The sequence below is a fragment of the Myotis lucifugus genome, unplaced genomic scaffold, assembly GCF_000147115.1.
Source record: "Myotis lucifugus unplaced genomic scaffold, Myoluc2.0 scaffold_108, whole genome shotgun sequence".
NCBI lineage: Eukaryota > Metazoa > Chordata > Mammalia > Chiroptera > Vespertilionidae > Myotis > Myotis lucifugus.
In genome coordinates, this window is record NW_005871156.1 from 760,248 (window position 1) to 777,526 (window position 17,279).

Sequence of the window (17,279 nt, forward strand, 5' to 3'; positions counted from 1 at the left end):
GACTGTACTATGCCTTTTTTTTTTTTTTAATGCCATCAAGTGATTAGATCTACATTGCTTGAAATATGACTCAACATATCATTTTAGGTGATTGGCAAATCATCACCTAATTTGTACCCTGGCTCTATTATCTTTACTGTTCTTTACATGGGTTCACCTTTAAGGGAATAAAACCTTTGACATGGTTTTAATGTTGACAGTCCATTATTCTATACCAAATCTATCTGATAGAGCTTTCTGCAATGATGGGCATATTCTATCTGCACTGTCTAACTACTGGTAACCAGTAGTTCCGTGTGATTACTAAGCACTTGCAATATGCTTGCCGTGACTGAGAAAGTATATTTTATTTTAATGAACTCAAATTTAGATACCCACAGTGAGTCTTGGTAACCCTATTTTTGCATGTGATGTCACAAATTGTTCAGTAACAATGGTAATAGTATTCAAAGGCTTGAAATTCAATAAAATGTTGGCTGCTAAACACTTGGTAAAAATGCTAATAACTAGCCCTAGGCTGTTTGGCTCAGTGGATAGAGCATCGGTCTGTGGACTGTAGATTCCTGGGTTTGATTCTGGTCAAGGGCACATGCCCGAGTTGTGGGCTCTATTCCCAGTAGGGGGCGTGCAGGAAGTAGCCAATCACGAATTCTCCCTCATCATTGATGTTTCTATCTCTCCCTTTCCCTTTCTCTCTGAAATAAATTAAAAAAACAAAAAAAGAGCTAGTAACTAATACTGTTCATTTAATTTTGGCTTGTTAAGTTTCAAGCCAAATATATATATTTATGTATATTCTAAAGGAAGGGCATATTCATATCCCTCTTTAATACTTTAGCATGTGACTCTGGAACATTTTCTCTTAAATACCTTTTCTTTACTGATAGTCAAACAAAAATAATTATTACTGGGTATTTTTTTTCTACTCATAGCATGTTAAGAAAAAGACTTTGCAAAGGGTATAGTTGCTTTCATATATAGTTTATATGATGTCAGCTGATATTAACATTTTATTGAAACTATTCCTATTGAAAATAGTAAAAAGTATGCAAACATTGAAGTATTGGGTCAGAAAACAAAAGCAGGTCTTTACTATCAATGTGAAGTACTAACTGACAATTCCCGATTTCTCAAATGAGAACACACCCTACTTGTGACTAAAGAAGTAATTATTTTGTTTGTGGATGACACAAACAATTTGGCCAGGAATGAACCAACACACAAGAACCATATATAATTAAAAAAAGAGAGAGAACCATATATAATTTCAATTTGATTTATAGTGAAACAAAACAGCTAATTTTACTAAGATACTCAAAACCTTAATTATCTTTACTCCCAAGATTTGTAAAAATTCAATTATTAAAAAACTTCAAGATTGGTATTTACATTTTTAAATATATAAAGGGTAAAGAAGCTCTCATGTTATAATGAAAAAAATCCAAAAGCATCTTATGAAATATAATTATAGCAAATATAAGAATAAGAAATGTAGCCTCTTGATGCAGCCAAATTATTGTATTAGAAACATTTAAACTGCAGTTCTGGGGCAGAGGAAGGGGAGGCATTTAAAGCCTCCTTTAAATTAACCTGGAGGATGAATTCTGGAAAGCCAAAAGCAATTTATAAATCTATGGACATATTACTGAGGAAGAAAAACTATCCATAAATTCCAAAAGTTAAATCTAATTGGAAAATATCTACCTTTAAAAAATTCTGGTTTCAATTAAGGCTTTTTTGTCCATTTCATATAAGAACTTATTTATTCATTTTCCAAATGGGTATTTATTATTTGTACAGATACATAAAAGTGATTCCCATTTTTTAAACATACTAAAAATATACATTAACCACAAAAAGAATTCACTCTGGAAAGACGATGAGCATGGCTATTTTCAAAACAGCAGTAAATACAAGAAACCAACATATATAAATCATGACAAGTGTACATCTCATTTTTGACAAAAATAAGATCTATTTTTACATTAATGCTTTATTACCAGCTTCTATATGACATCCTCCAACCTTACTTATATTTACTAGGAAACTATTAGCATGTGTAACTCAAAGGCACTCAATTCAGAGGTTATAAAGTCCTGAGTAAGTAGGAAACAGGATTCCCAACTAAAATTTGAACATAAATAATTCTAAAGAGCAGAGAATATGAAAATATTTAGAGTGTAATATTTGGAACATAAATAATCTTATGAGCTAATAATAAACTTGTACAAAAATGTAAAAAAAAGAAAAAAGACCATGTAAGGCAAAAGAATATACTCAGAATCACACTGATTTTTCTCTCCCATTCCAGTCATTTGCAAGTCTGAAGCCAATTCTTTTGTTGTTGAAACCCTAGAAAAACTAAATTAAAAGCAAAATAAAATAGCATAAAAAATGTTTAAGGTAAGTGAAAAGTTTCTTCAAGTTAGTCTCCAAAGCCATGAAAAAAAGTATTTAATGATTAAAAACAACTACATATTGGAAGGATAATAGGAGGAATCATAAAGAGCATTTGAAAAAATTAAAGAACAGCCTTAAATGCGTCAATTGAAAGAGAATTTACAGTTAGCCTTTCAAATTATTCCTTTAGCATTCTTATAGACAAAATTTACAGATGGATAACTGAGGTACATTAACATTAAGTAAGATCAAAGTTTAAGCTAAAAATTAAATCTATATTTGGTTGCAGAGAAATGTGAAATTTACCTAAATGATTTTCTACTGATGCTAAAAGCATGAGCTGACATCTTTATAACAGAAATGGGTTGACAGATATATTCTTGTCTTTAAAATGTTTTAATATAGTCATAGATATGTAATGAGAATGAGAATAGTCTTCTGTTTTATCTGTACAGTTCATAAGGCCTTTGTCATTGTTAGTCACCTTAGATGTGAACAAAATAGGGCCATTAAATTAAAGCTGGCCGAAAAAGTTTTCAAAGTGCTACTGTTTCCAACTGAAAAGGTCCTCAATTTTCTGGATTTTCTGGATGATGATTACTTTCAGTTCTTTTTTCTGGTGATATATACAGGAAGTTACAGCAGATGTATAAAGGGAAGATCAGAAGCCTGCTGTCCAAGTTCATCACTACTTGTTCCTATAAAACAAATTTGTTGCTTTAATGACAAGTAGATAGTAATATTAAAAAAACAAACAGAAAACCAAATTGCTGAATTGAATGAACTGAAGGAGACAGTAGGGTAGTTAAGAACTTGCATCTGCAGTCTGAGAGTCACCATTCGAATCTAAAACTCCCACCCACTAGCTGTGTGACTTGGAGCAAGTCACTGCTGACCTTGTCAACTGCAGTGTCCTCACTGTAAAATGGGGACAATAAGAGGGCCCACATCATAGGATTCCATGAGACAATGCACACAGAGGGCTCAGCAAAGCAGCCATATATGAAGTGCTCAATTATAGTAGTTATTTTCATTGTTGAAAAATTTCTGTCAAGTACCTACATATTTTATCAATGGACATAGTCCAGATATATGTAGATTTCTCATTTGGTTTCAATTAAACTAGAGTTTTTAATATTTTACTAAGGCAGATGCTTCTGGAATGTATTCCTGAAATAAAGAGGGACTGAAACTGGAACATCTGCATGACTGACATAGGCTCAAGTCTCCTGTGTTGGGGGAACAGTGAGATAAATTTGGATAAAGAAGGTAGGGAGCCCTAGTTGATTTGGCTCAGTGGATGGAGTGTTGGCCGATGGACTAAAGGGTGTCAGTTAGATTCTGGTTGGTTGCAGGTTCACTGGCCCTGGTCAGGGTGCGTGTATGAGGAAACAATTGATGTGTCTCTCTCACATCGATGTTTCTCTCGTCTCTCCCTCTCCCTTCCACTCTCTTTATTTATTTTTTAAAAATATATTTTATTGATTTTTTACAGAGAGGAAGGGAGAGGGATAGAGAGTTAGAAACATCGATGAGAGAGAAACATCGATCAGCTGCCTCCTGCACACCCACTACTGGGGATGTGTCCACAACCAAAGTACATGCCCTTGACTGGAATCAAACCTGGGACCCTTCAGTCCGCAGGCCGACGCTCTATCCACTGAGCCAAACCGGTCAGGGCCTTCCACTCTCTTTAAAAATCAATGGAAAAATATCCTTGGGTGAGGATTAACAACAACAACAAAAAAGTAGGGAACAAAAATGTCTTACACACACACACACACACACACACACACACACACACACACACACTCTCTCTCTCTTGTATGTGCTCTGACCAAGGATTGAACCTGCAACCTTGGCATATTACCTAGCCAGGATGTCATTTTCCCTTTTATAATTCAAATCTCAGGAAAAACTACTACTATAAACCAAGTTGCCCAACTCAGAAAACCAGAAATTACCTTTGATCACTTTTTTTCTCACACCTTCACACACAATTAGGAACCAAATTCTTTCAACTGCACTGCTTTATTTCTAGAATCCACTAACATTTCTTCATCCCCATTGCTATCTTAAGTTAAAGTTCTCATAATTTCTTTAAAAATATTTTTAAAAAATTGATTTTAGAGAGGGAGAGGGAGAGAGAGATAGAAACATCAATGATGAGAGAGAATCATTGATCAGCTGCCTTCCATATGCCCCACACTGGGGCTGGAGCCCACAATCCAGGCATGTGCCTAGGTTGGGAATTGAACCATGACCGTCTGGTTCATAGGTCAATGTTCAACCACTGAACCACACCCATTTCTTACATAAGTCATCTTCCTGCTATTATCATGTCTCTAATTTTTCTTACCACTGCTCAGAGAGCCTTCTATAATGCAAATCTAGTTAGCATAGTCTTATGAGTAGTTATAAAATATGCAAAAATCACTAGATTTCCTATATGTTATCAAAAACTATTAGAAAAAAAGAATCATTTCATATTAGCAATTAAAATATAAAATACTTAGCATTATACTTTCAAGAAATATACAGGAATAACACGGGGAACAAACTATATATTTTAGGGACATAAGAGAAGACCTAAATAAATGTAGAACATATTATATTCCAGAAAGGAAGATATCAATTTTCCACAAATTATGGTATATATTTAACAAATATAAATCAGTGCTTGCTTCAACAGCACATATACTAACAAATATAAATCAAAGTCCTCATAAGAAGTCTTGAGGGGACACTTGACAAAATGATTCTATATCTGATATAGAATAATCATTCATAAAGAATCCAGAGATTTTTGAAAAGAGAAGAATGAAGGTAGTTTGTATTACTAGGTATTAATTTTAAAGTTAGTCTAGTTAAAACAATGTATTGTTGTCTCTACAACAAAGAAATCAACAAAACATAACAGAAAGTTTAGAAATGTAACCAACTACATAAGGATTTAGTATATGATAAAAACGGCATTTCAAATACATTGGTAAATCTGATACATTTCAGATATATCACAAAATACTCAAATGTAAAAAAATAAAAGGAATAGAAAAGAAGTAGAGACAACTATTTATATAATCCTAATTATTAAGACTAAGTACCACACCAAAAGAAGAAATCATGAAGTGATTAGATTGATAGATTACTTCATGAAGTTTTTTTAAAAATGCTAAACCTCTTTGCAATCCTTTTATTTATTTATTTATTTATTAAAATATATTTTATTGATTTTTTTACAGAAAGGAAGGGAGAGGGATAGAGAGTTAGAAACATCGACCAGCTGCCTCCTGCACACCCCCCCACTGGGGATGTGCCTGCAACCAAGGTACATGCCCTTGACTGGAATCGAACCCGGGACTCTTCAGTACACAGGCCAACGCTCTATCCACTGAGCCAAACGAGTCAGGGCATACTTCATGAAGTTTGAGAAACAAATGACACAATGGGAAAACTATAGCATATCACAAATTGTATTACTTTTTTTTTTTTTTTAAAGAAAAGCAAGCAAGAATTCATTGACTGCAGAAAAACATACTTAGGGCAGTGAAACAAGGAAGGGCATAGAAGAAGCAACAGGAGAGCCTAGGAGGGGGAGGAGAAGGAAAAGAGAATGGCACAAGTGTGCTCTCTGGAGAGAGAATGCCATTATTATTCTTAATAAAAGCTGTTAAAAATTAACAAGAAAACAAACACCTTAATAAAAATTTAAAAATAAAGAATATAAACTGTCAATTTACACAAAATAATATGACCAAGAAGCAAACAAAAACCCCAACTATACCAGTAACCAAGGAAATGAAAATTAAATACAATTTGTTTCCACTTTTTATATTGGGAAAAGATTAGAAAGAATGATAATACACTAATCTTGGTTATACTCTCCTGCTGGAGGGAATGTAATTTGAATAGTATTCCTAGAGGGCACTTTGGCTATAAGGAAATGTATATACTATCTGACAAGAATTCTACCTCTAGGAATTTATCATTTAAAAAAATGATAAAAATGTACAAAGATATATGTACATTTTTTATAATAGTGAGCCCCCCCCAAAAGGGAAGAATTATTTAAATTATGGTATATACAAAATAACTAATATTACACAGAAATAAAAATGTGTGGCTATGCCAAAACTGGTTTGGCTCAGTGGATAGAGCGTCGGCCTGTGGACTCAAGGGTCGCAGGTTCGATTCCGGTCAAGGGCATATACCTTGGTTGCGGGCATGTCCCCAGTGGGAGGCGTGCAGGAGGCAGAGGGTCGATGTTTCTCTCTCATCGATGTTTCTAACTCTCTATCCCTCTCCCTTCCTCTCTGTAAAAAATCAATAAAATATATTTTAAAAAAAATGTGTGGCTAAATACAGGGTGTCCCAAGAAAATGTTTACATACTTTAACAGCTGATAACTCAATTGATCTTTTTTTTTTTTTCAGATTTAACACATTGGAATTAATAATGATTCAAGGTGTGTATACATATTTTTGGACACCCTGTATTTATTGATAAGAAAAGCTATGCACAACAAAGTGGGGAAAAAGCAGGTTGCAAATAAAACAGTAAAATTTAATTTTGGTGTCATCTCTAAGTAGGGTAAATATGATTTTCTTTTCACTTATTTATATTTTCTAATTTTTCCATAGCAAACATCTACAACCTATGTGAAACACATATAAAACTCCCCAAATAAAATCCTTCCATAATTCTCTAGAGATCTCAGAGAAAAGTCCAAACTCCATCTACAGCCCTGGCTTTAGTCTACTGAACTCTTCCAAACCTCTTTCATATCCTTGAATGACCCATGTGCTCCCTTGCCTCCATCTTATTCATCATTTGAAGTTTGGTTCAGGTATCCATTCACTTGTCAACTTTTCCAGGAGAGGTGGTTTTCCCTGACCTGTCTTCCCTTCTCCAAACTCCCCCAATATATACACCTGCCTCCAACCCCATAGTAAGGGTTAGAGACTTCTCCCTCAATGTTACACATTACTCTGTGCTCATCTCTACCATGCTACTTAAACTAAGCTATCTATCTATATAATAAAAGGCTAAGCCCTAGCTGGTTTGGCTCAGTGGATAAAGCATCGGCATGCAGACTGAAGGGTCCTGGGTTCAATTCCGGTCAAGGTCATATGCCTGGTTGTGGGCTCGATCCCCAGTGTGGGGTGTGCAGGAGGCAGCCAATCAATGATTCTCTCTCATCATTGATGTTTCCATCTCTCTCTCCCTCTCCCTTCCTCTCTGAATGAATAAAAATATTAAAAAATGAATAAATAAAAGCCTAAGCAACTGTTATGAGGGAACAACCAGAACCACTGGTCGCTATGATGCGCACTTACCACCATGGGGCAGACGCTCAATGCAGAAACTGCCCCCTGGAGGTAAGTGCGCTCCTACAGGGGGAGCGCCGCTCAGCCAGAAACCAGGCGCAGCGGTGGTGGCAGGAGTGTCTCCCACCTCTGTGGCAGCACTAAGGAGCAGTGAGCAGGTGGGTGGTAAGGAGTGAAGGGTCCCGGACTGCAAGAGGGCACAGGCTGGGCTGAGGGACCGCCCCCCTGCCCCCAGTTCATGAATTTCATGCACTAGGCCTCTAGTATAACATAAGCTCCTCTCTACTTTCTCCACTTCCAGCATAGAAACTAGCATGTGGCAGAAATACAAATGTTTGCTGAATGAACAAATAAAGGAACACTTTGAATACAATTATCACCTTGGCCTAGTGCTTTTTAAGTCTCTGGCTGCTTTGAGCCAATATTTTTTTATGAAGTTCCAGGTAGAAGGTAAAGATAGTCATTTTTCATGCAGTTCCAGGGGGCACATTGATAGAGAATTCCAATAGAGGCAGATTTGAACTTTCTTACCTACTCAAATACTATCTACCACATGAGAGTCAGCTCTGTTGCCAGAGCTCCTGCAATGATTGGAGGACCCTGTGTAAAAAGGCTGGGCAGAGTATGTGAGGCTAGAACTATCACTTCCAGGGTTCCCTGAAATGCTGAACTTTGATGTTCCATGAGAGGCTCTTCAGTTTGAGGAAAATTGCTAATAATTTATATGAACTATAGGCTCTGAACCCTTTAATAAAACAGCACATCCTTTGGAATGGTGGTTAGTTTTAATAGAAATAAATTTCAGCAATATTTTAACTGCTCTCATTTTACTTTCCTAAAATGGTTTGCTTTCTCATCATGACATTTTGAAACTTCAACATGAATGTGAAAAATGAAGAAACAAATGGCTTTAGAGAATCTGGGAACATTACAGATGTCTGTTATTTTAGAAACCTAGTGTGCTAGAGCAGTGGTTCTCAACCTTCTGGCCCTTTAAATACAGTTCCTCATGTTGTGACCCAACCGTAAAATTATTTTCGTTGCTACTTCATAACTGTAATGTTGCTACTGTTATGAATCGTAATGTAAATATCTGATATGCAGGATGGTCTTAGGCGACCCCTGTGAAAGGGTTGTTCGACCGCCGAAGGGGTCGTGACCCACAGGTTGAGAACCACTGTGCTAGAGGATAATGTTCTCTCAATATTTAAGAACTATATAGAGACAAACTGGATTGTCTTCAAAGTATTTGCTATTGCATAAATAAATGCACTTATGAAGACAATGAATGAAGCAATTAAGATTCATAACTCTTTGAGGATAAATAATTATTTCCCTATTAAAGCTTTTCCCTGCTCCTCAAAATCAAATTGTGTTTTCTTTTTTTTATCTTAGTTGTATTCTAGAATGGGGTAAATTATATAGAAGTGAACGTGATACTTACATCTTTACCTTCAAAAACACTGTCAAACCAACCTTTAAATCACATGTTATTTCTACTTAAGAATTTTCATTCTGTCTGGCTGGTGTGGCTCAATGGTTGAGTGTTGATCTATTAATCAAGAGGTCACGGTTCAATTCCGGTCAGGGCACATGCCTGGGTTGCAGGCTCAATCCTGAGTAAGGGGCGTGCAGGAGGCAGCCGATTGATGATTCTCTCTCATCATTGAGGTTTCTATCTCTCTCTCCCTTTCTCTCTGAAATCAATACAAAGAATTTAAATTCTAATTAAAAGGATTCAAAAGACAAATACTATAATGAAATAAAAAAGTAATCAAACATACCTGATCCTTTTCAAGTGTAAGTATTTGATAGCCAGTTGTTCTACTACATATTAGTTTTCCACTACTATCGAAAGAGGCCAAACGTAATCTAGGATTTAAAAAAACAAACACCACAAATAAAAAAATACATATATAATTATTTAAAACCACAGATTAATTTAAATAAGCCCCCCTTCACTTTCATATTTATTTTTGTCTTCCATATTCTCTAAAAGTCTTTATTTGATAAAAAAAAACTTTAAAAAGTCTTTTCAAACTATAAATGATTCCATTTAGGTTTACAAGCTTGTGCTATTACACATATCTGAAAAAATAAGTGCCTTTTTTATGGTGGTAGTATATACATAAAATTTACCATTTAATCATTTTTAAGTGTACAGTTCTTGGCAATAAATACATTCACATTGTTCTGCACTCACACCATCTGTCTCCCGAACTTTTTCATTTGCCCCATTGAAACTCTGTACTCAGTAAGCACAAATTCCCCATTTCCCGTAACCCCAGCTCCAGACAACCACTATCCTACTTTCTGTCTCTATGATCTTGTCTACTCCAGATGTCTTGTGGGAGTGGAATAAATACAGTATTTGCTCTTTTGTGACTGCTTTATTTCACTTAGCATAATGTCTTCGAGGTTCATGTTGTAGCATGTCAGGGTATCCTTCCATCTTAAGGTTGAGTGATATTCCATTGTAATATTCCATGCCACATTTTGTTTATCTGTTCATCTCTCAATGGAAACTGGGTTGCTTCTACCTTTTAGCTATTGTGAATAATCCTATATAATAAAAGCATAGTATGCAAATTGTCCCCTCGACCAGGAATTCGACCAGGGGGTGGGGCCGAGGGCCTCTAGTGCTATTATAAAATGAATGTACAAATATCTGTTCACGTCCCTGCTTTCAATTTTTTGGGGGTAGAAACACAGAATAAGAATTGCTGGATCTTATGGTAATTGTTTAATTTTTGTGGAAATGCCACAGCATTTTCCACAAAAGATGTATCATTTCACATTCCCACCAGCAATGTACAAGGGTCCAACTTCTCTATGTCCTCACCAATACTGTTTTGTTTTTGGCAATAGCCATTCTAATGGGTGTGAGGTGGTATCTCATTGTGGTTTTGATTTGCATTTCCTTGATGATTAATGGTGTGGAGCATCTTTTCATGGGCCTTGTAGCCATCTTTATATCTTCTATGGAGAAATGCTTATTTAAGTTCTTTGCTCATTTTTGAATCTGGTAGTTTGTTTTGTGTGGAGTTTTAGGAGATTTCTGTATATTCTGGATATTAATTCCTTATTAAATATATGGTTATCAAATATTTTCTCTCATTCTGTGAGTTGCCTGTTCACTCTGTTGATAATGCTCTTTATGCACGATTTTTAATTTTGCTGAAGTCCAATTTCTCTTTCTCCTTTGCTGCCTATGCTCTGGTGTTATATTGTAGAAATTACTGCCAGCTCCAATGCTAAGCTTTTCCCCAGTATTTTCTTTCAGGAGTTATTTTATAGTTTTAGCTTATATGTTTAGGTCTTTGCTCTATTTTGAGTTAATTTTTGTGTATAGTTTAAGGTAAGTATAAATAAGTGACTTAAAAAAATGTTCATTAAGCTATTTTCTAATTTGTCAGCATCCTCTTCAAAAAAATATTGCCAGCTCAACTATCAGGCAAAGTTGGACATATTAAATCTTATAGAAAGTGAAGGATAATACCAAGCATGTTTTCATGGAAAAATACCTTGCTGTATTTCCAGTTTGGACCTTTTACTTGCTAGGAATAGCAGCAAGTAACAGCTTCAGCATCAAGCTCAGTATTAATCCTTTATCATTCGTATTACAGCCTATCTTTCTCCATGACATACTAGATCCAGATCTTATGACTTAGATTATTAACATATTATAGGAATGGAGCCTTATCATTTCCTTACACATTCATATATTTGGATCTTATCAAAGTTCTACTACTGTTGGTGTAAATTACCAAGGTTTTATTTCACTTTTTGTATTTCTTTGGGAGTTGAAATAGGGTGGGGAGATCTCAACCTACCTAAATGCTACGCTCCTTCGAGGCTGTAAACTGACAGATCCACTACAGGGCTGATTCAGTGTATTGCGTTTGAAAATGATGAATCGATTGGTGTAAGTTACAAGCAGGTCAAAGCCGAAGTTAAAACCTGTCCACCGCCAGCAGTACTAAGAAACACAAAAGAGAAAGATTTACTTCAGTTTGTCATACTAGCAAATCGAAGTTCAAAATGTGTTTGTTTTTTTTCTCTAACTCATTCCAAATATTTCTCTCATGGGTCCATACTTTTTGTCAGTGCCTTTCCCTTAAGGCTTTTCTTATATCTGTGAATATATATAAAGGTGTACCATACAGACAGAGTATATATCAAAGCCCCAAAGCAGCCTTTATGATCAATGTTCCTTAAAGTACTTTCCTAATATCACCTCTTCATGATCTGTTTTATATATCTCCATGATGTAATGCTATCAAACATAATGTGGCTTTTCACTGCAACTCTAAGTAGGTATATATTAAGGGTCTAGGAGTCTAAATGGAGGTAGTAAGAGCCCATTAAAATCTACCTTGCTTTAAAAGTACACTAAAGTACCATAAGTAACCAACAGATACACACTGAATAATTTTAAATACCATATTAGGTTCACAAGTTTGTTTATTCTACAGTTTAATAATGAGGGACTATTAAGATGGTGTGGTACAGTGAAGTAAAGTTAGGGTCTTCAAGTGTTTAGTTGACACTGGGAATTACAACACTAATTTAATAGTTCACCAATATCTATTGAGCACATACTATGTGCTCTAGGCATTGAAGAAATAGCAGTATAGAAGTTTTGCCCTAATAGGATGTATATTTTGATATGTTTATATGTTTTTGTGGCAGTAGATTAATAATGCATATGGACTGAAGTGGAATGGAAGAAAAGGGAACAGAATAGAAAGTCAGGAAAGAGAACAAGGTAGAGGAGGGGGGCTTGCAGTTGGGGAGCCTGCTGGTTCAGACAGGTTGTCAAGGAAAGTCTCTCTAAGGAGATGTTAGGTAAGTGGAGTCCTGAGTCAACTAAGAAATGGACTGGATAGCTATCTGGGGAAAGAGTGTCAAAGAGAACAGTAAGTACAGAGCTCTGTAGGGAAAAACATGCTTGGCTTACCTGAGGAATGGTAAGAATGGCGATGTGGCTAGGGCAATAAATGAGGGGGACAAAAGCTGGAGATGAGTTCAGAGAGTCAGCCAGGGGCCAGAAAATGTAGGGCCTAGTAGATCATGATAAGGAAGAGTTTGGATTTCTTCTAAGTGTGGTATGGAGCTAATGGAAAAGTTTATGGAAGGAAGTGACATGATCTAACTTGGACTTTATAAAGATGACTTTCACTGTTGTATGGAATATAGAATGTAGAAGAACAAGAGTAAAACACAAGGAGAGCAGTTATGAGGCTACCATACAGCCCAGGCAAGAGATAATGGTGGCTTGGACTTGGGTGATAGTAGTAAACATGTGAAGAATATATTTTGAAGGTAGAGCCTAGAGGAATTTCTGATGGATAACAGGTGCAGTATGAAAGAAGGAAGAATCCAAAGTTTGGAGCTTATTCAATATGAACAGAGGAGCCAGTTACGGGTTGGAGGCTATTTGGGAAGGAGGGAGCTTGGGGATGAAGTCAAAGAATTCAGTTTGGGACTCTTGGGATATTTGAGATGCTACTAGGATTCTAAGAAAGATGTCAAGCAAGTAGCTATATGAATCTGGAGTTAGAAGTCATCAGAGTAAAGTCATGGGACAAGGTGAGATCACTTAGGGGTGAGCATAGATAGGGAAGAAGTCCAAGTACTGAGTTGTTGAGAAACACTTGTTGAGAAAGAGGAAAAGAATCTAGCAAAGCCCTAACCAGTTTGGCTCAGTGGATAGAGCATCGGCCTGCGGACTCAAGGGTCCCGGGTTCGATTCCAGTCAAGGGCATGTACCTTGGTTGCGGGCACATCCCCATGTAGGGGGTGTGCAGGAGGCAGCTGATCGATGCTTCTCTCTCATCAATGTTTCTCTCTATCTCTCTCCCTTCCTCTCTGTAAAAAAATCAATAAAATATATTAAAAAAAAAAAGAATCTAGCAAAGACGGAGAATGAGCAGCCAATGAAGTAGGAAGAAAACCAGCAAAGTATGCAGTCCTGGAAGTCAAATGAAGAATATCCCCAAGAAGAAGTAAACAGATGTGTCACATTGCCAAGAGCTTTCTGAAACTAAAAACTAAACTACTTGACTTAGCAATGTGGAAATCCCTGGTAGCAATGTCACAATAGCTCTTCACTGGAGTTTACGGAAGTAAATGAATTGGAGTGGATTCAAAAGAACATTAGAAAACAGGAATTATAGACAACAAACACAATCAACTTTTTTCAAAGAGTTTTGCTTCCAAGGGCTGCAGAGAAACAAAGTGGTAGTTAGAGGGGAATGTGGGGTCAGGATGGTTTAAGATGGGTAATGCTGCAGCATGTTATATGCTAAATGGGACTGACCCAGTGGAAGAGAAAAACTGATGATGCAGGAGAGGGAGTTGATAACTGCAGGAACAAAACTTTTGAACAGGTGAGAAGAGATGGAGTCCAGGAGGGGATGGACTAGGATAGAAGCAAATGGTTCATCTATTCCAGCCGTGGGCAAACTACGGCCCGTTTGAAATGAATAAAACTAAAAAAAAAAAAAGACCGTACCCTTTTATGTAATGATGTTTACTTTGAATTTATATTAGTTCACACAAACACTCCATCCATGCTTTTGTTCCGGCCCTCTGGTCCAGTTTAAGAACCCATTGTGGCCCTCGAGTCAAAAAGTTTGCCCACCCCTGATCTATTCTAATAAGAGGAAAAGTGCAGCACATAGCTACAGGTGCAGCTAGTGTGGTAGGATTATTGGTAGGAGGACGTACAAATTCTCTTACTCTTATTTTCCAAATGAAGAAAGAAGCAAGGCCATCAATAAGAATGAGGGTAGCAGCACTGCCCCTTTGAGAAGGTAGAGTTATCAGAGTGGGAGGATACACTCACTCAGGGAACTTTAGAAGGATCACCATGCAACACTCAAGACCTGCTTGAAATGTAGTTACAAACCCCTGCTGGGTGGGGTATGGTGTCTTTCTTTAGTCACATTTATCTGTTTGGGAGCAGGCATGGAGTTTATGGAAAGTTGGTATTTAATAAGAATTGGGTTTTGCCAGGTGAGTTTGACAGAGGGATATTATGCATACAAGCCAAGGGCCCTGGCCTGTGTGCTCAGTAGTAGAGCATTGGCCTGCACACTCAAGAGTACCGGGTTTGATTCCCGGTGAAGGGCATGTACCTGGGTTGCAGGTTCAATTTCCAGCCCCAGTCGGGGTGCATGCGGGAGGCAACCAATCAATGTGCCTCTCTCACATAGATGTATGTTTCACTCTCTCCCCCCACCACTCCCTCCCTTCCAATCTCTAAAAATCGATGGAGTTAAAAAAAAAAACTGTTGGAGTCAGGTGCTAGAGGGGAGAGTGCTAGAAAGATAATAGGAGATAAAGTCTAAAAATGATATGCTTGAAATGGAGATTCTGAAGGGGGTGGAGTTTTTAAAAATGTAGTTCATGTCCCTTTAGTGGATTATAAAATAAATTTAATGAGTGACAATCCACTTTTTAAAAAAATTAAATAGAGCCCTAGCTGATTGAAGGGTTGAGGATTCGATTCTGGTCAAGGGTATGTACATCAGTTGTAGGCTCCATCCCTGGCCCTGGGTCAGGGTGTGTGAGAAAGGCAACCAATAGATGTGTGTCTCTCACATCGACATCTCTTTCTCTCCCCTTTCCCTTCCTCTCTCTAAAAATCAATGGGGAAAATATCCTCAGGTAAGGATTAACAAAACAAAAAATAAAATAGCAAATAGGATCTTTGGACACAGCAGTAGTATTGATTCATAACACTTTTGTTTCACTTTTATACATTTATATTGGGTGGTAATGAAAAATGTAATTCTTCATTCTAGCAATTAAATGGCTTGAATGTCTTTGATGGTAATTATAAAATAGAATTACTTTTTCGACTATGTAACAGCTCCCATATATTTGCTTATTTATCTTAATTTCTGTTATTGCTCAGGGATCCTCTTCTCATATCTATTTCTGGACCCAAAAAGTTCAACACTGATACAAGGCCAAATAATCAATCACCACTGAGCATGGAACTTCTTGTCCAGGAGATCGTGCTATAGAGACTGTATCAAAAAAGCTCTTCTGGTGTATGATTGTAACTAAAAAATGAATTTTGCACTGAAAGTAGAGCAAGTTGTCTCAAAATTATTGAGTCACAACCGATACTTACTTCACCATCTTTGGCAAGCTTTCTACCACACCTCATACTGTTTCCCTCTAGTTCTTCTTTATTGATTTCTTGAGGCCTAGAAATATACATAAATCATGAAATCTCATAGGAAATAAGCAACTAATAATTGAAAAAGAATTGTGTGTTTAAAAGAACAGAAAAACTTGTTACTAGTTAAAAAAATAAATGTTTTAAAACTTGTTAAAAAATGTTTTTTGGTGCAGATAAAAATAAGAATTCATTGATTAAATCTAGTCCTCACTTTAATAGCTCTGTAGAATGAGCAGATGTTCAGTATCTGTGGATAGAGTCCTTCATTAGGGCCAATATAATTAATTACATACTTCTGAGAGCAAGAAAACCACTATTCTAGCTCAATCCCTTCGGTGAGACTCTATTTTAAATTCAATAAGTATATAGATGAGAAAAATCTTTAAAAAATGAAGAACATCCAACAGTTAAAAACTGAATATACAAAAGAAGTAGAATGATTTATAAAGTATTTCCTCCATTACCAAAATGCTTAAAATCTGAATTCATCTAGAGAATTAACTTTTTTTTAGTTTTTTTATTTATTATTTCTGTTTCAACAACCTTATGTTTGTATAAGATAAATATTCTGTGAATATATTTGGAAAAACATGGGATGTAAAGTAGAAATAAGAACTCTGGATAATCTCACAATCTACACTAATAAAAGAGAAACATGGTAATTAGTGTACGACCACTACCCTTCCCATTGGCTAATCAGCATATCCTTATGCAAATTAACTGTCAGCCAAGATGGCGGCTGGCAGCCATGCACTGAAGCGAGTAGGGAGGCTTGCTTGCTCCAGTGACGGCGAACTCCAACGTTCCCCACCTGCCGCTGCTGGCCTCTCAGCTGCAACTCTAAGCAACTATGTACTATGTTGCAAATAAGAAGCTAAACAAAACCCCAGAAACCGGCTTTCATTCAGCCAGGCTTCAGCCAGCCGGACCGCAACATTGTATCGATGTTTTCAGCAGCGAGGCCTCAGAGCTAAAGCTGGCCCAGAATAAAAAAAGAAAAAAGAAAAAAAGGAGCGGTTGGGAGCTTCAGTCACCCGCTTCAGGAAAACAGCCCTCAGCCCCTCACCCAGACTGGCCAGGCACCCCAGTGGGGACCCCCACCCTGATCCAGGACACCCTTCAGGGCAAACCAGCCAGCCCCTACCCATGCACCAGGCCTCTATCCTATATAGTAAAAGGGTAATATGCCTCCCGGCACCGGGATCAGCGTGACAGGGGGCAGCGCCCAAACCCCCTGATCAGCCCTGCTCTGTGCCTGATAGGGGGGAGCTCCCCAATCCCCTGATTGCCCTGCGGCTCTGTGTGTGACAGGGGGGAGCTCCCCAACCCCCTGATCGGCCCTGCTCTGTGAGTGA

The 17,279-nt window shown here is 37.1% G+C and overlaps 1 protein-coding gene across 3 annotated transcripts in view; it reads right to left on the reverse strand.

Annotated features, from left to right (window-relative positions):
* Positions 1-1,262: 1,262 nt before the first annotated feature.
* GMCL1 (germ cell-less, spermatogenesis associated 1) overlaps positions 1,263-17,279 on the reverse strand; it is a 58,638-nt gene continuing 42,621 nt past the window's right edge. For 2 of the 3 annotated variants that reach the window (XM_006092972.3, XM_006092971.3), the window contains 4 exons: positions 15,874-15,949; positions 11,561-11,706; positions 9,512-9,599; positions 1,263-3,098 (listed from right to left, as the gene is read on the reverse strand). In XM_006092972.3, the coding sequence (XP_006093034.1) occupies positions 2,970-3,098; positions 9,512-9,599; positions 11,561-11,706; positions 15,874-15,949 (439 nt within the window). In that variant the 3' untranslated portion in view covers positions 1,263-2,969. The remainder of the gene's footprint in view (positions 3,099-9,511; positions 9,600-11,560; positions 11,707-15,873; positions 15,950-17,279) is intronic. The other variant, XM_023757439.1, reaches the window with a different exon arrangement.